This window comes from Babylonia areolata, chromosome 30, assembly GCF_041734735.1.
Source record: "Babylonia areolata isolate BAREFJ2019XMU chromosome 30, ASM4173473v1, whole genome shotgun sequence".
NCBI classification, from domain to species: Eukaryota; Metazoa; Mollusca; class Gastropoda; order Neogastropoda; family Buccinidae; genus Babylonia; species Babylonia areolata.
In genome coordinates, this window is record NC_134905.1 from 22,184,814 (window position 1) to 22,207,252 (window position 22,439).

Sequence of the window (22,439 nt, forward strand, 5' to 3'; positions counted from 1 at the left end):
AATTCGACAAACCATCTTTATGTTACATCATCCTGAATTAACCCATGACAATATCGCAACCATCTTCAAGTTATAATAAAACTTATATTGTCCCAAATCAACAACAATTGTGCAACCGTTTTCATATTACACTATACCAAATCAACAACCATGACAATTGTGCAACCGTTTTTATACTACATTTTCCCAAATCAACAACCATGACAATTGTGCAACCGTTTTCATATTACACTATACCAAATCAACAACCATGACAATTGTGCAACCGTTTTTATGCTACATTGTCCCAAATCAACAACCATGACAATTGTGCAACCGTTTTTATACTACATTGTCCCAAATCAACAACCATGACAATTGTGCAACCGTTTTTATGCTACATTGTCCCAAATCAACAACCATGACAATTGTGCAACCGTTTTTATGCTACATTGTCCCAAATCAACAACCATGACAATTCTGCAACCATCTTCATGTTACATCAACCAAAATTAACCGCGACAATACCACAACCATTTTATATGTTACATCATGCCAAATCAATAACTGTGACAAACTACAGCTATCTTTATGTTACGTCATCATAAATCAGCCATAACTGTACCGCATCCGTCTTACTGTTACATCGTCCCAAAATTAACAACTACGACAGTTCTCTTTCAGACACTGTAATTGTGTGCGGGGTCATTGTGTGTGTGTTTATGTTTTTTCTTCTTTCGTGTTGCATGATATTGAAAACGATGGATAATGCCATCGGGAAGATCTGTTATAAGGAAATGGAAAAAAAAAGGAAATGAAAATAAAGAAGAGAGAGGAAAAAAAAAAGATAACAGAAAGAAAGGAGAAAAATGATGACGGAAGAAAAAGAAAGGAAAAAAAAAAACCAAAAAAAAAAAACCAAACAAAACCCCGAAAATCTTCCATGGATGCTGAGACAGCCCTGCACATTTGCGGAACTTGAACGCATCCTCTGATTTCTCCTAAAAAAACAAAAACAAAAAAACCAAAAAAAAACCCCAACAACTATGACAGTTCTGCAACTGTCTTTGTGTTACACTGTCCTATATTAACCATAACAATACTGCAAACCAGCAGTACTGACAGTGCTACAAAAGAAGCCGTACTTTGTTTTTTATAGGTGTATCGTACTGTATTGTATCGTATCGTATTGTATCGTATCGTATTGTATTGTACTGCTTTGATAATAAACTGAAAGAAAGGGGAGGGGTGGGAGGGTGGGGAGAGTGGTAAAACAATGCAACAAATTACCAAATTACTTGTCGGTGACATATCTTAAAGCCGCATACCAAAACGATAAAGCTCTCGATAAAACACAACCCAACATGTCTATCTACGCAAACCTATTCTCATATCCGCCCCCGCAACTAAACAAAAGATTACAAAGCTAAAACATAATCTACCCAGTTCCCAAACATAAATGCATTATCGCACACACATAAACTTAAAAAAAAAGAAAAAAAAAAGAAAAAAAAAGAATGCACACACAAAAAGTATCACCTCTTAACAGGCAAAAACAACTAAGACATCCATTGTTGAACTTCAACATTTCATACTTCATTCCTAAAATTAACTTGTTCATAAACAACAAACAACACCACTTAAAAAAAAGAAATCCCCACAAAAAAACAAAACAATAAAAGAACATGACAAATAAACCGACAACACATTTCGTCAAAACCCCATTCTCAGCCAACAACAAACAGATGACACCAGAATGAACCACCAAAGTGACAGACATAAGACCTCAAAGAACGTGAACACAGCGAGCGGTTTCTCCTATCATGTGGATTAATTAATTCATCAAGTCGGTGACCACTGTCTTGATCAACTGTTTCAGTTCTAGTTTAATTAACTTAGTTTAAAACCAGCAACATACCTACAGACTGCAACCCCAAACAAAACTTAGTTTACTCTGTCATCAAAAACATTTATAGTTTAATCAACTTAGTTTAAAACCAGCAGCGCACCCTCAGTCCTATACAGACTGCAAACCCTTTGTTTTTACTCTGTCCTCAAAAACATTTATCAATGATTATCATGTTAATTCAAATATTTCAACTCTAGTTTAATTAACTTAGTTTAAAACCAGCAGCATACCTTCAGTCCTATACAGACTGCAACCCCAAACAAAACTTTGTTTTTACTCTGTCATCAAAAACATTTATCCATGATTACTGTGTTAATTCAACTGTTTTCAATTCTAGTTTATATTAACTAGTTTAAAACCAGCAGTATACTTTCAGTCCTATACAGACTGCAACCCCAAACAAAACTTTGTTTTTACTCTGTCATCAAAAACATTTATCCATGATTACTGTGTTAATTCAACTGTTTCTCAACTCTAGTTTGATTAACTTACTTTAAAATCAGCAGCATATTCTCTGTCTTCTGCAGACTTCAACCCCAAAACAAAACTTTCTTCTTACTCTGTCATCAAAAATATTTATTGGTAATTACTGTGTTAATTCAACTGCTTTCAACTCTAGCTTAATCAACTTACTTTAAAATCAGCAGCATATCTTCAGATGTCTACAGACTGCAACCCCAAAACAAAACTTTCTTTTTACTCTGTCATCAAAAATATTTATTGGTAATTACTGTGTTAATTCAACTGCTTTCAACTCTAGTTTAATCAACTTACTTTAAAATCAGCAGCATATCTTCAGTTGTCTACAGATTGCAACCCCAAAACAAAACTTTCTTTTCACTCTGTCATCGAAAATATTTATTGATAATTACTGTGTTAATTCAACTGCTTTCAACTCTAGTTTAATCAACTTACTTTAAAATCAGCAGCATATCTTCAGTTGTCTACAGACTGCAACCCCAAAACAAAACTTTCTTTTTACTCTGTCATCAAAAATATTTATTGATAATTACTGTGTTAATTCAACTGCTTTCAACTCTAGTTTAATCAACTTACTTCAAAATCAGCAGCATATCTTCAGTTGTCTGCAGACTGCAACCCCAAAACAAAACTTTCTTTTTACTCTGTCATCGAAAACATTTACCCAGTATTTTTTTTTTTCATGACTGTAATCCAAGAAGTATATTTCATATTTTTGGCATGACTTTACCCAGGAAATTTCTGATCCAATCCTATTATAACTCACTTTATAACAAGCAAGCAACCGAAAAAAACAATGAAAACAAACAAACACTGTTATAACTCACTTTATAACAAGCAAGTAGCAGAAAAAAACCCCAATGAAAACAAACAAATAAACAGAAAACAACTACAGATACATATGCTGATGAACATCCCAATAAATAGACAAATAAATCAACCCACAAGTGAAAGAAAGCGGCAGCACCAATCATTGGAATTCACTTGGAATGACTTCATGAACACTTGGAATGACTACACCAACACTCATATATAGAAAAAAAAAAAAAAAAAAAAAAAGAGAAAAAAAAAAAGACTGAAGCAAAACAAACAGCCCTCCAAATCCATTAAAAAAAAAAAAAGAAGAAGAAAAAAAAAGAAAAAGAATTAGATCACAGTTGACCCATAACGAAAAAAAAAAGTCAGTCAGCCAGCCAGCTACGAAGTCCTACAACTCTTCATCGTCAGACAACTCTGGGGCGCTGAGACTTGCAGAGTAGCGGCCCCTCTTCCTGGGTGGACTGGCAAAGTCGGAGGAAGGGGAAGGGGGCTCGTCCCCGGAGCCGATGGGGGTCGGAGAGATGGCGCGCCCGATGCGCATTGTGTTCTCCGTGAACCACTTGTTCTAAAAAAAAAAAAAAAAAAAAAAAAAAAAAAAAAAAAAAATTGATCAAGTACACGTTATCAATATAGTTGTTGGTAGAGTCTTGCTACTGATTTTTTTTTTTTTTAATTGGGTGTTAGTTTTTGACAAGCACACGTAAGATAGTTGGTATATTCTCGCTTCTGAATTAAAAATATATTTTTTAATTGGGTGTTAGTTTTTGACAAGCACACGTAAGATAGTTGGTAGAGTCTCATTTATGAATTTTTAAAAATGTATCTATTTATTTATTTTTTTGATTGGGTGTTAGTTTTTGACAAGCACACGTAAGATAGTTGGTAGAGTCTTGGTTCTGTATTTTTTTAAAAATTTTTTTAATTGGGTGTTAGTTTTTGACAAGCACACGTAAGATAGTTGGTAGAGTCTTGCTTCTGTATTTTTTTAAAAATTTTTTTAATTGGGTGTTAGTTTTTGACAAGCACATGTAAGATAGTTGGTAGAGTCTCACTTCAGATTTTTTACATATATTTTCTTTTAATTGGGAGTTAGTTTTTGACAAGCACACATAAGATAGTTGGTAGAGTCTCACTTCTGTTGTTTTTTGTTTTTGTTTTTTTTAATTGGGTGTTAGTTTTTGACAAGCACACATAAGATAGTTGGTAGAGTCTCGCTTCTGTATTTTTTTTTTCTCTTTTAATTGGGTGTTAGTTTTTGACAAGCAAACATAAGATAGTTGGTAGAGTCCCACTTCTGAATTCTTTTCTCTCCTTAATTGGGTGTTAGTTTTTGACAAGCACATGTAGGATAGTTGTTGGTTGAATTTTGCTTCTGAATCTTTCTTTTTTGATTGGGTGTTAGTTTTTGACAAGCACATGTAAGATAGTTGGTAGTCTCACTTCAGATTTTTTACATATATATTTTTTTTAATTGGGTGTTAGTTTTTGACAAGCAAACGTAAGATAGTTGGTAGAGTCCCACTTCTGAATTCTTTTCTCTCCTTAATTGGGTGTTAGTTTTTGACAAGCACGTGTGAGATTGTTAGTAGAGTCTCACTTCTGATTGTCGACCAACCAAACAAAGAAAACAAAGCCACCCGCCACTGACCAGTTTCCCGTCCTTGCCGAACATGTCGACAAAGTTGCCGGTATGTGTGTGTGTGTGTGCCTCTGTGTGTGCATGCATCTGTATGTGTGCATGAGTGTGTATATGTGTGGACAAAAACCAACCAACCAACCAAACAAATAAACAAAAAAAACAAAGCCACCCGCCACTGACCAGTTTCCCTTCCTTGCCGAACATGTCGACAAAGTTGCCGATATGTGTGTGTGTGTGTGTGTGTGTGTGCGCGTGTGTCTGTGTGTGTGCATGCATCTGCATGTGGGCATGAGTGTGTACACGTGTGGACAAAAACCAACCAACCAACCGACCAACCAACCAAACAAATAAAAAACAAAGCGACCCGCCACTGACCAGTTTCCCTTCCTTGCCGAACATGTCGACAAAGTTGCCGATATGTGTGTGTGTGTGTGTGTGTGTGTGTGCACGCGTGTGTCTGTGTGTGTGCATGCATCTGCATGTGTGCATGACTGAGTACACATGTGGTTTCAGTTTCAGTTTCAGTAGCTCAAGGAGGCGTCACTGCGTTCGGACAAATCCATATACGCTACACCACATCTGCCAAGCAGATGCCTGACCAGCAGCGTAACCCAACGTGCTTAGTCAGGCCTTGAGAAAAAAAAAAAGAAAAGAAAAAAAAAAGGTGAATAAATAACAGATAAGCGTACATAAATAAGTAAATAAATAAATAAATAAATAATAATTATAATATAAAAAAGGTATTAGTAGTAGTAGTAGTAATAATAATAAATAATTTTTTTTTTTTTTTTTTTTTTTTTACACATGTGGGCAAAAACGAACGAACCGACCAACCAACCAAATACCAAACAAAGAAAGCGACCCGCCACTGACCAGTTTCCCGTCCTTGCCGAACATGTCGACAAAGTTGCCGATGAACTCTTTGCTCTTCTCCTCCCACTTGTGCAGGAGGAGGTTACCCCGGTCCTTGGACTCCTTCCAGGCCGACATGAGTTCCTTCCCTTTGTCCTTCAGCTTCTCCTCCAGCTTGGCGTAGTTCTCGCGGATCTTCAGCCGCTTGGCCTGCAACACGAGCAGCACGTCCACTGTTTTTTTTTTTTTTTTTGTTTTTGTTTTTTTGCTGCCCCATCATCTGTACCGTTTCAGTGGCATTTACTCCCACGCCGCTCATTTAGATTCCCCCATACACGGCCACACCCGGGTTCGGCCGTCGTAGTTCCAGCGTCGGCAGTCCACAGGGAACCATCGATGTTAGGTCGCTAGGAGGCCACACACCAGAGGAGACCCTGCACTGCTGCTGAGTCACTTCGGTGGTGTTCAGTGGTGCCTGTTCTGTTTTAACGTACTTAGGACACCACCTACTAAGCCCCCTACTAACGACAATAATGGCTTAGTCGCGGAGCCAGACTGAGTGGAGACCGCCACCACGTCTCTCAAACAACAGCCCTCTATGAATCTGCCGACACTGACGACATTCACAAGACTCACCCCAAGCACGGAAGTGGAGGGGTATCAAAACTGAGGTCACCATGAGAGCAGGGCATGAAAGGCCACAGACTTTGAGACTATTTTGTTTCTATTGATGACGATGAAGGAGGAGGATGACGATGATGATGACGATGTTGCTATGGAGGTCCACTGGTTTTTTGTTTTTTTTGTATTGGTATTTGTACTCGCTCTATTTTTGACTCACTTGTGTAGCGGGTCATTGATGATCTGTCTGGCTGGGTTGTGCTCAGCTTGACGCGTGTAGGTAGCTGACCAGATGACGGTCAAGGATTCCCTCCACCATCAGAGAAGATCAAATTCAGCTTGACTTACAGTCGTTTTTTTGTATTGTGTTTCTCTTTTTGTTACAGCAGATTTCTCTGTTTGAAATTCGGATTGCTCTACCCAGAGTATAAACTGATTAAAGGAAAATAAGAAGTTATAACATATTACCTAACAAATCTCTATATCAGCTCACAAATCTCTACATTAATTCACAAATCCCTTCGATACAAATTTTTGACTCACTTGTGTAAACAAAGTGAGTCTACGTTTTAACCCGGTGTTCGGTTGTCTGTGTGTGTGTGTGTGTGTGTGTGTCCGTGGTAAACTTTAACATTTTTTCTGCAAATACTTTGTCAGTTGACACCAGATTAGGCATAAAAATAGGAAAAATTCAGTTCTTTCCAGTCATCTTGTTTAAAACAATATTGCACCTCTGGGATGGGCACCAAAAAAAAAAAAAAGAAAAAAAGAAGAAAAAAAGAAAAAGAAGAAGCTTAATTATATGCAAACTGCATTTACTGTTATATTTATATTTTTTGTATACTCTAAACTTGGCACTTTGATCTGATATTCTGACCCAACAACAAGAGCAGTCATTATTATCATTTTTTGTTCAAACAGGAACTTCTTTTGCTAAGCATGGAAGTTTTATTTATTTTGCAAACGTTTTGGTGCAGAGTGTAGAAAAGGGAAATTACTCTGTAATTAATGCTAGGGGACTTAATTTGCTTTAAACTGATCTTTCTCATCTTAAACATTACATTTTGAAATTATACTCGATACATATCACAAGTGAGTCTTGAAAGCCTTGCCTCTCTTGTTATTTTTTTTGTGTGGTCACAACAGATTTCTCTGTATGAAATTCGGGCTGCTCTCCCCCACCCAGGGAGAGCGTGTCGCTACACTGACAGCGCCACCCCGCACCCCCACCCTTTTTTTTTCCTGCCTGCAATTTTATTTGTTTTCCTATCGAAGTGGATTTTTCTTACAGAGTTTTGCCAGGGACAACCCATTCGTTGCCGTGGGTTCTGTAACGTGCGCTAAATGCATGCCTGCACACGGGACCTCGGTTTATCGTTTCATCTGAATGACTAGCGTCCACACCACCACTCTAGGTCTTGTGGAGGGGGAGAAAATACTGGCGACTGCCTGTGTGATTCGAACCAGCGCGCTGAGATTCTCTCGCTTCCTAGGCGGACGCTGTTACCTCTAGGCCATCACTCCACTATCGTGAGCTGCTTGGCCTCGACGGGCGCAATAGCCGAGTGGTTAAAGCGTTGGACTGTCAATCTGAGGGTCCCGGGTTCGAATCACAGTGACGGCGCCTGGCGGGTAAAGGGTGGAGATTTTTACGATTTCCCAGGTCAACATATGTGCAGACCTGCTAGTGTCTGAACCCCCTTCGTGTGTATATGCAAGCAGAAGATCAAATACGCACGTTAAAGATCCTGTAATCCATGTCAGCGTTCGGTGGGTTATGGAAACAAGAACATACCCAGCATGCACACCCCCGAAAACGGAGTATGGCTGCCTACATGGCGGGGTAAAAACGGTCATACACGTAAAAGCCCACTCGTGCGCATACGAGTGAACGCAGAAGAAGAAGAAGAAGAAGAAGAAGAAGAAGAAGAGCTGCTTGGCCTGAAATATGAACAGCACCCCCCCTGGTGGAGGTGACTGAGGAGGGCTGCGTTTAGGTTTTTGTTATTCGCTTTCTGTGTCAATCAATCAGTCTTACGTCACACACGCACACACACTTATACACACATACATACACTCACACACACACAGACACACACACACTCACACCTACACATCCACACCACACACACACACACATACAGACACACACAAACACACACACACACAAACACACACACTGACACACCCACACACACACATACAAACACACACACACACACACACGCAAGCACACACACAAACAACACACACACAGAGACACAGACACACACACAGAGACACACACAGACACACACAGAGACACAGACAAACACACACACACAAACAACACACACACAGACACACAACACACACAAACATACACACACACCCATACACACACACAAATACACACGGAAAAAGAAAAAGAGAGCTAGAGGTGAACAAAAAATATATCTAAAAAAAAAAAAAAAAAAAAAAAAAAAATATATATATATATATATATATATACTTACCTTTGGTTTTGGCCGAAATGGGAAACAAGATGGAGGAGATTTAGAACACAGTCCACAAAACATCTCTCTCTTCTGACTTTGCTTCTCTTTTCAATTCTTGATTCTCAGTTTCCTTTACAACTAACTTTCAGCTGGTTTGTTTCTTTAGTAATTTTGTTTTGTTGCTCTCTTTGTTTTTTGGGTGGGGAGTGAAACCCCCCCAAGTCACACACACAGCGGCGTGGCGTATCAGACAATCAAATCATGAACATGACTTAAAAAAAGAAAAAAAAAAAAGCCAAATAACAGCAGCCCCCAAAAAGTGACCTTCTTATATATGCCCTAATTAATGAAAGCTTCCGTCAGAAACACGGTTTTTTTTGTTTGTGTTTTTTTGTGTGTTTTTTTAAATACTAAAATGATATCATCACACCATCTGTATATGTGCTCTAAATGTAACAACAAGAAAAAACAAAACAAAAACAAAACAAAAAAAAACAACTATGCTTTGTCCATAAAAAAAATCGTTTTTCATCATCGTCACTTGCTTCCTTCGGAACCACGATTTAGTTGGGGTTTTTTTTTTTAATACTAAAATGATATTGCCACACCATCTGGGAAGGAGGGGGCGGGGCGGAAAACGATGCCAGAAACCCCCTGACAACACACACAACTGATGACAAATGATGAGTGGAGTGACGGCCTAGAGGTAACGCGTCCCCCTAGGAAGCGAGAGAATCTGAGCGCGCTGGTTCCAATCACGGCTCAGTTGCCGATATTTTCTCTCCCACCCCTCCACTAGACCTTGAGTGGTGGTGGTCTGGATGCTAGTCATCCGGATGAGACGATAAACCGAGGTCCCGTGTGCTAGCTTGCACTTAGCGCATGTAAAAGAACCCACGGCAACAAAAGGATTGTTCCTGGCAAAATTCTGTAGAAAAACCCACTTTGATACGAAAAAACAAACAAAAAAACTGCACGCAGAAAAAAAAAAAGAAAGAAAAAAAAAAGGGTGGCACTGTAGTGTAGCGACGCGCTCTCCCTGGCGAGAGCAGCCCGAATATCACATAGAGAAATATGTTGTGGTAAAAAGAGAACTACAAATACAAATACAAATGCAAATGAAAACAGTAACCGTGCCAGTGTAAACCTCAAGACAAGAAAGACACCGGTCAAGTGACGCTGACCTGGGCAAGGTGGTGATGACAATGATGATGATGAAAACGGGAGCGTATCGTTGTGCCGCCGACCCGTTGTGCCGCCCCGTTTACGGATTGTCTTTTGTCACAAAAAAGACAAAACAAGATGGGCAAGCCATACTAATAATCTCCCTTTTTATTTGACATTTGGGTCACAGTAACGTCACAAATGGCGCAACTGGGTCCAAACGTATGCATTCGCGAATCTTCATAGGCTACGACCTTTGTTTCAAATTTCGTAAAGATCGGTTCATAAACAGCTGAGAAAAGCTTGTTTGCGTAGAGAACTGCGCATTCTAAAAATAGAACATGATTTACGTCATCGTGAGCTTATTACTTATACCGTTTATAGTCCCTAGTATAATGAACACGTAACTGAAATTTGGAGGAAATCCGTTGATAAACAGCGGAGATATTAGTGATCAAAATTTTGGCAATTTGCGCCACTGTGACGTCACAAATGGCGCAAATGGGTCTCAACTCATACATTCGGTAGACATCATAGCCCCCGAGCTTTGATCCAAATTTTACTAAGATTGGTTCATAAACAGCCGAGAAAAGCTTGTTAAAAAAATCATCGAATAGCGGGACGGCGGCATAACGGGTCGGCGGCATAGCGGGACGGCGGCATAACGGGTACCCCCCGATGAAAACAATCTTACAACATGACTACGACACGGACGCTGGCTGGCTGGGTGGGTTAAGTGTGACTCAGGAGATGAACGGACAAGGCTGTGAGAGGGTGGGAGGGGGTGGAAGGGTTGGTGTTGATTACAGTGTCTGGGGAGTAGGGGTGGGGGTGGGGGTGGGGGGGCAGAAAGTGAACGGCACTGGCAATTAATTATTATTTTCTAGATCTCAGATCTGTTATCAGACACCTTCTTTATCTGTAGTCATCAACCGGCGCGCTGCTCAAAAACACAAGCTTATTCACACGCACACGCACACACACACATGCACACCTACAGACACACACACACACACAAACACATCCATGGAGGTTAGGCTAGTTCATTACTGGTCATTCACCTTTCTCTTTCCTTTCAAACACACACACACACACACACACACACACACACACACACACAGACACACACACACACACAGAGACACACACACACACACAGATACACACACACACACACACATCCATAAAGGTTAGGCTGGTTCATGACAGGTCATTCACCTTTCTCTTTCCTTTCAAACAGACAGACACATGCACACACACACACACGCGCGCACCCCTTGGATCTCAAACAATACAATATTCTTTAACTCTCTCCATACGAACGGCGAAAGAGACGACGTTAACAGCGTTTCACTCCAATTACCATCATCAAAATATTGCAAGCGGAAGGCTCTTATACTGAAGAGGTGAATGTTGACAAAGAATACCACAATTCTGACGACGGAAGCTAAAGGTTGGGTCATTCAGACACCCACTGGACATCCGAGGGGTCTGTGTAGAGGAGAAGAGAGGGCTGGCCGTACTGAGTGAGTTAAACATGGTTCGGTTTCATGGTTGTCTTTTTTCTTCTTTTTTTTCCATTTCTTCTTCTTCGTTCATGGGCTGCAAATTGTATGAACACGAGTGGGCTTTATGTGTTTGACCGTTTTTAACCTCGCCACGCAGGCAGCCATACTCCGTTTTCGGGGGTGTGTGCATGCTGGGTATGTTCTTGTTTCCATAACCCACCGAACGCTGACATGGACTGCAGGATCTTTAACGTGCGTATTTGATATTCTGCGTGCCGTATACACATGAAGGGGGTTTAGGCACTAGCAGATATGCACACATGTTGACCTGGGAGATTGGGAAAAATCTCCACCATTTTCCCATCAGGCGCCGTTACCGAGATTCGAACCCGGGACCCTCAGATTGAAAGTCCAACGCTTTCACCACTCGGCTATTGTGCCCGTCACTTAAAATCACACTATATAGATAGATGTTAAACTGAAGAAAACACAAGTCTCCATATACATGAGTGTAGTTATGTTTTTGTCGCTTGTTAGCTGTGTGTGTGTGTGTGTGTGTGTGTGTATGCATGCATAATGTATGTGTGGGAGGTCAGTAACAGCTTTGCTGAGAAGGACTATGACTCTCAAACTAGGAGGCAAGACTGCACTGGCTCTTAGTGCTGCAGGCTTGGGGGCTAGTGGGCCTTTGGAAACCTACCATCCCCAACACCGGCTGTTCCTTTTTTCTTTTTTTTTTCCTTTTCTTTTGCATTCGTGGGCTGCAACTCCCACGCTCACTCGTATTATACGCGAGTGGGCTTTTACGTGTATGACCGTTTTTAACCCGCCATGTAGGCAGCCATACTCCGCTTTCGGGGGGTGTGCATGCTGGGTATGTTCTTGTTTCCATAAACCACCGAACGCTGCGTATTTGATCTTCTGCTTGCGTATACACACGAAGGGGGTTCAGGCACTGGCAGGTCTGCACATATGTTGACCTGGGAGATCGTAAAAATCTCCACCCTTTACCCACCAGACGCCCTCACCGTGATTCGAACCCGGGACCCTCAGATTGAAAGTCCAACGCTTTAACCACTCGGCTATTGCGCCCGTCACCGGCTGTTCCAAAATAACCCTCTTGGCCGAGAGAGAGAGAAAGAGACGGGATGTAACTTGGTGCAAGACACTCTCCACTATGATCATATTCTTTTCCAGATAGTCGTGGACAGCAGTTGCCTCCTCTGCTGTTCTGATGGTCATAGGCAAACACGACTGTATATCATACATACATGTGTATGACACGACTGACTATCATAGATACATATGTGTGTGACACAACTGACTATCATACATACATGTGTGTGACACGACTGTCTATCATACAGACATGTGTGTGACACGACTGATTATCATACAGTCACACGACAATCATACATACATGTGTAACACGACAATCATACATATGTGTGTAACACGACAATCATACATACATGTGTGTGACACGACAATCATACATACATACATGTGTGTGACACAACTGTCTATCATACATACATGTGTGTGACACAACTGACAATCATACATACATACATACATGTGACACAACTGTCTATCATACATACATGTGTGTGACACAACTGTCTATCATACATACATGTGTGTGACACAACTGTCTATCATACATACATGTGTGTGACACAACTGTCTATCATACATACATGTGTGTGACACAACTGTCTATCATACATACATGTGTGTGACACGACTGACTATCATAGATACATGTGTGTGACACAACTGTCTATCATACATACATGTGTGTGACACGACTGTCTATCATACATACATGTGTGTGACACGACTAACTATCATACATACATGTGTGTGACACGACAATCATACATATGTGTGTGACACAACTGACTATCATACATACATGTGTGTGACACGACTGTCTATCATACATACATGTGTGTGACACAACTGTCTATCATACATACATGTGTGTGACACAACTGACTATCATACATACATGTGTGTGACACGACAATCATACATATGTGTGTAACACGACAATCATACATATGTGTGTAACACGACAATCATACATATGTGTGTAACACGACAATCATACATATGTGTGTAACACGACAATCATACATATGTGTGTGTACACGACAATCATACATATGTGAGTCACACGACAATCATACATACATGTGTGTAACACGACAATCATACATACATGTGTGTGTTCCTCCCTCTCCAATCCCCCCCCCCCCGCCCCTACGCCCCCCCCCCGCCACCACCTCTCCCCTCTTCTCACCTTCATATAGCTGACGTTGAGGTCTTTGTGGGAGTACCCCCGAGCCAGGTTGCGGCGGATGTAGATGTCGTAGTCCTTGATGATGCGCGTGATGACGTCCGTTGTCGAGATCCCCTCCGTCCTCTGCGTGGGCAGGAACCTGCAACAGTGTCAGGGTTCTACTTCTTCTTCTTCTGCGTTCACTCGTATGCACACGAGTGGGCCTTTACGTGTATGACCGTTTTTTCCCCCCGCCATGTAGGCAGCCATACTCCATTTTCGGGGGTGTGCATGCTGGGTATGTTCTTGCTTCTATAACCCACCGAACGCTGACATGGATTACAGGATCTTTAACGTGTGTATTTGATCTTCTGCTTGCATATACACACGAAGGGGGTTCAGGCACTAGCAGGTCTGCACATATATTGACCTGGGAGATCGTAAAAATCTCCACCCTTTACCCACCAGGCGCCGTCACTGTGATTCGAACCCGGGACCCTCAGATTGACAGTCCAACGCTTTAACCACTCGGCTATTGCGCCCGTCAGTGTCAGGGTTCAAATCCCCGGTTACGGCCTCGTCCTTTCTCCCCAAAGTTCGGGGCATGGCAGGGTGATCAATCTGGGCGTCTAGCCGTTCGGGTGAAACGATAAACTGAGGGTGCTAGCGCTATCATGCCCACCTGCGCTTACTGTCTCAAGGCTCGTTTCACATCAAATCACACCGACAGTACTGTTTGAAACACAACCAACTTTTTTTTTTCTTTGTTATTAAGACATACAAAAATTGTATTTGCAATTATCAATAATATTACTTGAAACACAACCAACTTATCAAAAAAACAAAAAAAAAAAAAAAAAAAAAAGCAAAAACAAACACTACTGTTTAAAACACAACTGACTTATTTAAAATTTTAAAAATGACAACAAAAAACAATACCATTCAAAACACAACCAACTTATCAGCAAAAAACAACAACAAAAACAAGAGAGGCAAGGCCTTCAAGACTCACTTGTGATAAATTAAGTCCCCTAGCATTAATTACAGTAACTTCCCTTCTTTACTATCTGCACTAAAACGTTTGCAAAATAAATAAAAATTCCATGCTTAGCAAAAGAAGTTCCTGTTTGAACAAAAAATGATAATAATGACTGCTCTTGTTGTTGTGTCAGAATAAGAGGTCAAAGTGCCAAGTTTAGAGAATACAAAAAATATAAATATAACAGTAAATGCTGTTTGCATATAATTAGGCTTCTTTTTTATTTTTTTGTGCCCATCCCAGAGGTGCAATATTGTTTTAAACAAGATGACTGGAAAGAACTGAATTTTTCCTATTTTTATGCCCAATTTGGTGTCAACAGACAAAGTATTTGCAGAGAAAATGTCAATGTTAAAGTTTACCACGGACACACAGACACACGGACACACACACACACAGACAACCGAACACCGGGTTAAAACATAGACTCACTTTGTTTACACATGTGAGTCAAAAACCAAGGACTTCATGAACAGCTGATTTACACAAAGGACCCCCACCACCCCCACACCCCCTCCGACTCCCCCCCCCCCCCCCCATTCCCCCCAGCAACTACTCACATGCCCTGTTCTTTCACAAACTTGTAAACGTCGTCGGCAGAGCCGGTGGTGTAAGGGCAGGTCATCATGGGCCACAAAGTCAATCTGGTCAGACAGGGGAGACAACACCACAATGACCCTTATCATTCTTGGCAGCATTATTATCATCTTATTATATTGTTGTTATTATCATTATTATTATTATTATTATCATCATCATTATCACTATCATTATCAGCATTGTTATTAGTATTATTTGTATTAGTATTATCTATCATCATCATCATCATTGTTATTATAATTAGCATTATTATTATTTTTTTTTTAGCTTATAATGCACTATAGCAGAACACAACCACATTACATCACACGATACATGGACTATGCATTGCAACACAACACATCTCAAGATTCACACGGGTGTTCTATCACAAAATCAAAACAAAAAATGTTGAAACCTTTTTACAACACCAAAGGCCAAGAATCAAACGCTACTGTGCCAGGTACGCGCAAAGACATGTTTTGTGAGTGTCAGCTTAAATCCATGGATTCTGGATTAAGAGCAACGATTTTGGTGTTGACAGGCAAAGCATTTCCAGGAAGAACAAGAGAGGCAAGGCCTTCAAGTCTCACTTGTGATACACTGAAAAAAAAATCCAAGCTTTTTATGTATTGTGTACAATTTCAAAATGTAATGTTTCAGATGAGAAAGATCAGTTTAAAGCGAATTAAGTCCCCCAGCATTAATTACAGAGTAATTTCCCTGTTTTACTATCTGCACCAAAACGTTTGCAAAATAAATAAAACTTCCATGCTTAGCAAAAGAAGTTCCTGTTTGAACAAAAAATGATAATAATGACTGCTCTTGTTGTTGGGTCAGAATATCAGATCAAAGTGCCAAGTTTAGAGAATACAAAAAATATAAATATAACAGTAAATGCAGTTTGCATATAATTAGGCTTCATTATTATTTTTTTTGTGCCCATCCCAGAGGTGCAATATTGTTTTAAACAAGATGACTGGAAAGAACTGAATTTTTCCTATTTTTATGCCCAATTTGGTGTCAACTGACAAAGTATTTGCAGAGAAAATGTCAATGTTAAAGTTTACCACGGACACACACACACACAGACACACACAGACAACCGAACACCGGGTTAAAACATAGACTCACTTTGTTTACACAAGTGAGTCAAAAATAATTTGTTAAAGTTCACCGCGGGACACACATGCACAAATACACATACACACAAAGGCCACCATGAGCTTGGAAGACCCTGAAAGCGCTTCAAGGACAAACCTCAAAGCCTGTGACCTAGACATCGTTTCCTGGGAAACTGATGCCCTTGACCGCTCTCGCTGGAGGATGCTGCTGTGCTCTAGTGGCATAAAGACGTTTGAAAACAAGAGAACGCTGGCCATGAAGGAGAAGCGTGAGCGAAGGAAGCAGGGCTCAACTTCTGGAGACGTTTTCCCTTGCAACACCTGTGGGAAGTACTGCGCATCCAGAATCGGCCTCTCCTCCCATATGAGGACACACACCGACAGATAAGCCTGCCTGCCTACTCATCCGTCGGACTGATGGGAGACTCCATCACAAAGACAGACAATTGAAACTGGGGTTACTGCATACTCACTTTGTTTTCGCACAAGCAAAAAAATAACGACAAAAAGATTTTTAAACACTCGACTGTTGGCCGCCGTTCTTTCTCTGTCTCTGGACCTTGCGGTTGGAATGAACTTCCTCTTTCGCTTCGTCAAGTCTCCACTCTCAGCTCTTTCAAATCTGGCCTAAAAACCCACCTCTTCCCAAAACAGCCTCCCTTGCCTGCCTCTTCCTTGTCCTTAGTTTTAGAGTTATGCATGCGTGTGAATGACTGGTGCGAAAGCGCTTTGATTTGTCTCTGCACAAGATTCAGCGCTATATAAATTAATACCATTATCATTATTATTAGCATCCTCTGGCAGAATACCGCAGAAGAAATCCGGTCTGACAGATACACAAAGAATACACATGCATGCACTCAAGGCCTGACTTGTTAACAGTGTTGTCGGGTTACGTTTCTGGTAAAGCCTCTGCGTAGCAGAAGTGGTGTAGCGTATACGTTTTTTTTTGTTTTGTTTTTGTTTTTGTTTTTTGTCTGAAGATGATATGAGTACTTAAATAGTGCCTATCCTTGTTGAGAGAGACCAAGCTCTAAGCGCTTTACCAACACACACACACACACGCACGCACTCACGCGCGCGCGCACGCCCGCACGCACACACACACACACGCACACACGCGCGCGTGCACGCACGCACACACACAAACACACACTGAGATAAACACCTGGGAGCTGCTGGCATCATGCCACTATGTTGAGGTTCCGGAAGTGGAACGACGTCAATGTAAGACAACATCCAATCATAATGAAAAGAAACAATCCTTTGCACAACAGGATGCCTACTTCATCATTCGTTTCCTATGTCATTCGATCAGGTTTCGGTTACACACACACACACACACACTCATACAGACATATAATATTTTACTTGTATGACCATTTCGTTCATTTACCCCCACCATTTAGGCAGCCATACTCTGTTTTCGGGGGTGTGCATGCTGGGTATTTTTTTTGTTTCCACATTGATAACCCACCGAACACTGACATGGATTAGAGGATCTTTAACATACGTATCTGATCTTCTGTATGCGAAAACACACACGAAGGGGGTTCAGGCACAAGCAGGTCTGCACATAGGCTGACCTGGGAGATTGGAAAAAAAAAATTCTCCACCCTTTTTTACCTAGCAGGTGCCGTTACCGAGATTCGAACCCAGGACCTTCAGATTGAGAGTCCCAATGCTTTGACTACTCCGCTATTGCGCCCGAACACACACACCTGGGAGATCAGAAAAATCTCCACCGCTTTAGCCCACTGGGCATAGTGACGCCTCCTTGAGAAACTGAAGGTAAAAAAAACAAACAAAACCCCCCCAAAAAGCATGGGCCTACCTTGTGCTCCTTGAGGTACGGTAAAAAAACAAAACAAAACAAAAAAACAACCAAAAAGCATGGGCCTACCTTGTGCTCCTTGAGGTACGGGAAAAAAAAAAAAAAAAAAAAAGGACCAAAAAGCATGGGCCTACCTTGTGCTCCTTAAGGTACTGAACCCCCCCCCCCCCCCAAAAAAAAAACAACAAACCCAAATCATGGGCCTACCTTGTGCTCCTTGAGCTACCAAAAAAAAACAAACCCAAAAAAACCCCCAAAAGCTTGGGCCTACCTTGTGCTCCTTGAGGTACGAAGAAAAAAAAAAAAAAAAAAAGCATGGGCCTACCATGTGCTCCTTGAGGTACGGGGAAAAAAAAAAGAAAAAAAAAGACCAAAAAGCATGGGCCTACCTTGTGCTCCTTGAGGTGTGGAAAAAAAAAAAAAAAAACGACCAAAAAGCATGGGCCTACCTTGTGCTCCTTGAGGTACGGAAAAAAAAAAGACACAAAAAAAGACCAAAAACCACAGGCCTACCTTGTGCTCATTGAGGTACGGGGAAAAAAAAAAAAAAAGACCAAAAAGCTTGGGCCTACCTTGTGCTCCTTGAGGTACGGGGAGGGGGGGGGGGGGGCCCAAAAACAAAAAAGAAAGACCAAAAAGCATGGGCCTACCTTGTGCTCCTTGAGGTACGAGGGGAGGGGGGGGGAGAACCCCAAAAAACAAAAAAAGAGACCAAAACGCATGGGCCTACCTTGTGCTCCTTGAGGTACGGAAAAAAAAAAAAAAAAAGACCAAAAAGCATGGGCCTACCTTGTGCTCCTTGAGGTATTCCATGGTGACGGTCCATGGGGCGTCAGTGACCACCTCATCCACGTAGCGGCAGTGTCGCACCGCCTCGTAGCGCTCAAACTCGTTCATTACCGTCCGTCCTTTGTTCTCGTACGTCAGTTTGTCGCTGCACACTGACAGTGACAGACAAATCGGGTGTCAGCGTCGGTGTCTCACGCACTGTGTCTCACGGTGTCACTGCGTTCGGGCAAATCCATATATGCAATGCTACACAACATCTGCTATTAGTGTTGTTGTTGTTGTTGTTGTTGTTACTATTATTATTTTATTATCATAATCATCATCATCATCATCATTAACATGATTATCAGTTGCAGTAGCAGTAGCAGCAGCAGCAGTAGTAGTAGTAGTAGTAGTAATGTTTTATTATTATCATCTTATTATTATTATTATTATTAGTAGTAGTAGTAGTAGTAGTAGTAGTTGTAGTAGTAGTAGTAGTAGTAGCTGTATAGTAGTAGTAGTAGTAGTGTTTTATTATTGTCATCTTATTATTATTATTATTGTTATTCTTCTAATTATTATCCCTGTCACCTGGTAATAATGTTTTATTATTATCATTGTTATTCTTATTATTATCATTATCACCTGGTAATAATGTTTTATTATCATCATCATCATCCTCACTGACGTCTCACAATCAGGGAGGTGTTGGTGAACATCATCATCATCATCATAATCATCACTATCATCATCATCATCATAATCATCATGATCATCATCATTATCACTATCATGATCATCAATATCATCATCATCACTGACCTCCCACTATCAGAAAAGTGTTGGTGAACATCATAATCATCATCATCATAATCATCAACATCATGATCATCATCACCACCACCACCACTACCACCATCACCACCACCATCACCATCACTACCACCATCACCATCATCACCACCACCATCACCACCACTATCACCATCACCACCACTACAACCACCACCACCACCACCATCATCACCACCATCACCATCACCATCATCACCACCACTATCACTCACCTCCCACAATCAGGTAGGTGTTGGGGAAAGCCATCTTGGCCTGCATCAGCTGCCGTGCGTGCCCCGTGTGGAACATGTCGTAGATGCCGTCCGCATACACTCGCACTGGTCTGGGAGCTGGGGGGAGGGGAGGGGAGAACAAGGTCATGAATAGTTCTCTACGATTTAACAGAGGGGCAAGAAAAATCATCTATAAATTAACGGAGGACAAGACAAATTACCTCTGAATTACCTCCCCCCCCTCCCCTCAAAAAACCCCCCAGGAGTATGGCTGCCTACAGCGGAGTGATGGTAACGCGTCCGCCTAGGAAGCGAGAGAATCTGAGCGCGCTGGTTCGAATCACGGCTCAGCTGCCGATATTTTCTCCCCCTCCACTAGACCTTGAGTGGTGGTCTGGACGCTAGTCATTCGGATGAGACGATAAACCGAGGTCCCGTGTGCAGCATGCACTTAGCGCACGTAAAAGAACCCACGGCAACAAAAGGGTTGTTCCTGGCAAAATTCTGTAGAAAATTCCACATCAATAGGAAAAACAAATAAAACTGCACGCAGGAAAAAAAAAAAAAAGAAAAAAAAAAAAAAGGGGTGGCATTGTAGAATAGCGACGCGCTCTCCCTGGGGAGAGCAGCACGAATTTCACACATAGAAATCTGTTGTGATAAAAAGAAATACAAAATACAAATACAAAATACATGGCGGGGTAAAAATGGTCATACACGCACAAAAGCCCACTCGTGTGCACACGGGTGAATGTGCAACAGCCCACGAACGAAGAGGAGGAAGATATCTGAATTAACAGAGGGACAGGACAAAAGATCTATTGACCATCATCATCATATCATCATCTTCACCATCAGCATCATCATCACTGTCATCATCACTAACACTCACCTATGCCCTTCTTGGCGTCATCGACAGAGTAATACGAATGCTGTTGTCACACTGACTCATCATCATCATCTTCATCATCACCACAATCATCATCATCACTATTACTATCATCACCATTATCATCATGACTATCACTATCATCATCATCATCATCACCAACACTCACCTAAGCCCTTCTTGGCATCGTCCAGAGAAATATGGACGCTGTAGTCACACTGGGACGTCATCATCTACATCATCATCACCACAATCATCATCACCATCATCACCACACAACACCAACACTCACCTAAGCCCTTCTTGGCAACGTCCAGAGAAATATGGACGCTGTAGTCACACTGGGACGTCATCATCTACATCATCATCATCATCACCACCATCATCACCAACACTCACGTAAGCCCTTCTTGGCATCGTCCAGAGAAATACGAACTCTGTAGTCATACTGGGACGTCATCATCTACATCATCATCATCACCATCATCACCACCATCATCACCAATACTCACCTAAGCCCTTCTTGGCATCGTCCAGAGAAATACGAACGCTGCAGTCACACTGGGACGTCATCATCTACATCATCATCATCACCACCATCATCACCAACACTCACTTAAGCCCTTCTTGGCATCGTCCAGAGAAATACGAACGCTGTAGTCATACTGGGACGTCATCATCTACATCATCATCATCATCACCACCATCATCATCACCACCATCATCACCAACACTCACGTAAGCCCTTCTTGGCAACGTCCAGAGAAATATGGACGCTGTAGTCACACTGGGACGTCATCATCTACATCATCATCACCACAATCATCATCACCATCATCACCACAAATCACCAACACTCACCTAAGCCCTTCTTGGCAACGTCCAGAGAAATATGGACGCTGTAGTCACACTTGGTCATCATCATCATCATCATCATCACCACCATCATCACCAACACTCACTTAAGCCCTTCTTGGCGTCGTCCAAAGAAACACGGACGCTGTAGTCACACTGGGACGTCATCATCTACATCATCATCACCACAATCATCACCAACACTCACCTAAGCCCTTCTTGGCATCGTCCAGAGAAATATGGACGCTGTAGTCACACTGGGACGTCATCATCATCATCATCATCACCACCATCATCACCAACACTCACCTAAGCCCATCTTGGCGTCGTCCAAAGAAACACGGACGCTGTAGTCACACTGGGACGTCATCATCTACATCATCATCACCACAATCATCACCAACACTCACGTAAGCCCTTCTTGGCATCGTCCAGAGAAATATGGACGCTGTAGTCACACTGGGACGTCATCATCTACATCATCATCATCATCACCAACACTCACCTAAGCCCTTCTTGGCATCGTCCAGAGAAATATGGACGCTG

The 22,439-nt window shown here is 41.5% G+C and overlaps 1 protein-coding gene across 1 annotated transcript in view; it reads right to left on the reverse strand.

The window, feature by feature from the left end:
* Positions 1-3,486: 3,486 nt before the first annotated feature.
* LOC143275566 (choline-phosphate cytidylyltransferase A-like) overlaps positions 3,487-22,439 on the reverse strand; it is a 44,168-nt gene continuing 25,215 nt past the window's right edge. Inside the window, 7 exon segments of the mRNA XM_076579767.1 lie at positions 3,487-3,752; positions 5,700-5,888; positions 13,757-13,895; positions 15,335-15,390; positions 15,392-15,418; positions 19,101-19,252; positions 20,150-20,266. Coding sequence (XP_076435882.1) covers positions 3,576-3,752; positions 5,700-5,888; positions 13,757-13,895; positions 15,335-15,390; positions 15,392-15,418; positions 19,101-19,252; positions 20,150-20,266 — 857 coding nt within the window. The 3' untranslated portion in view covers positions 3,487-3,575.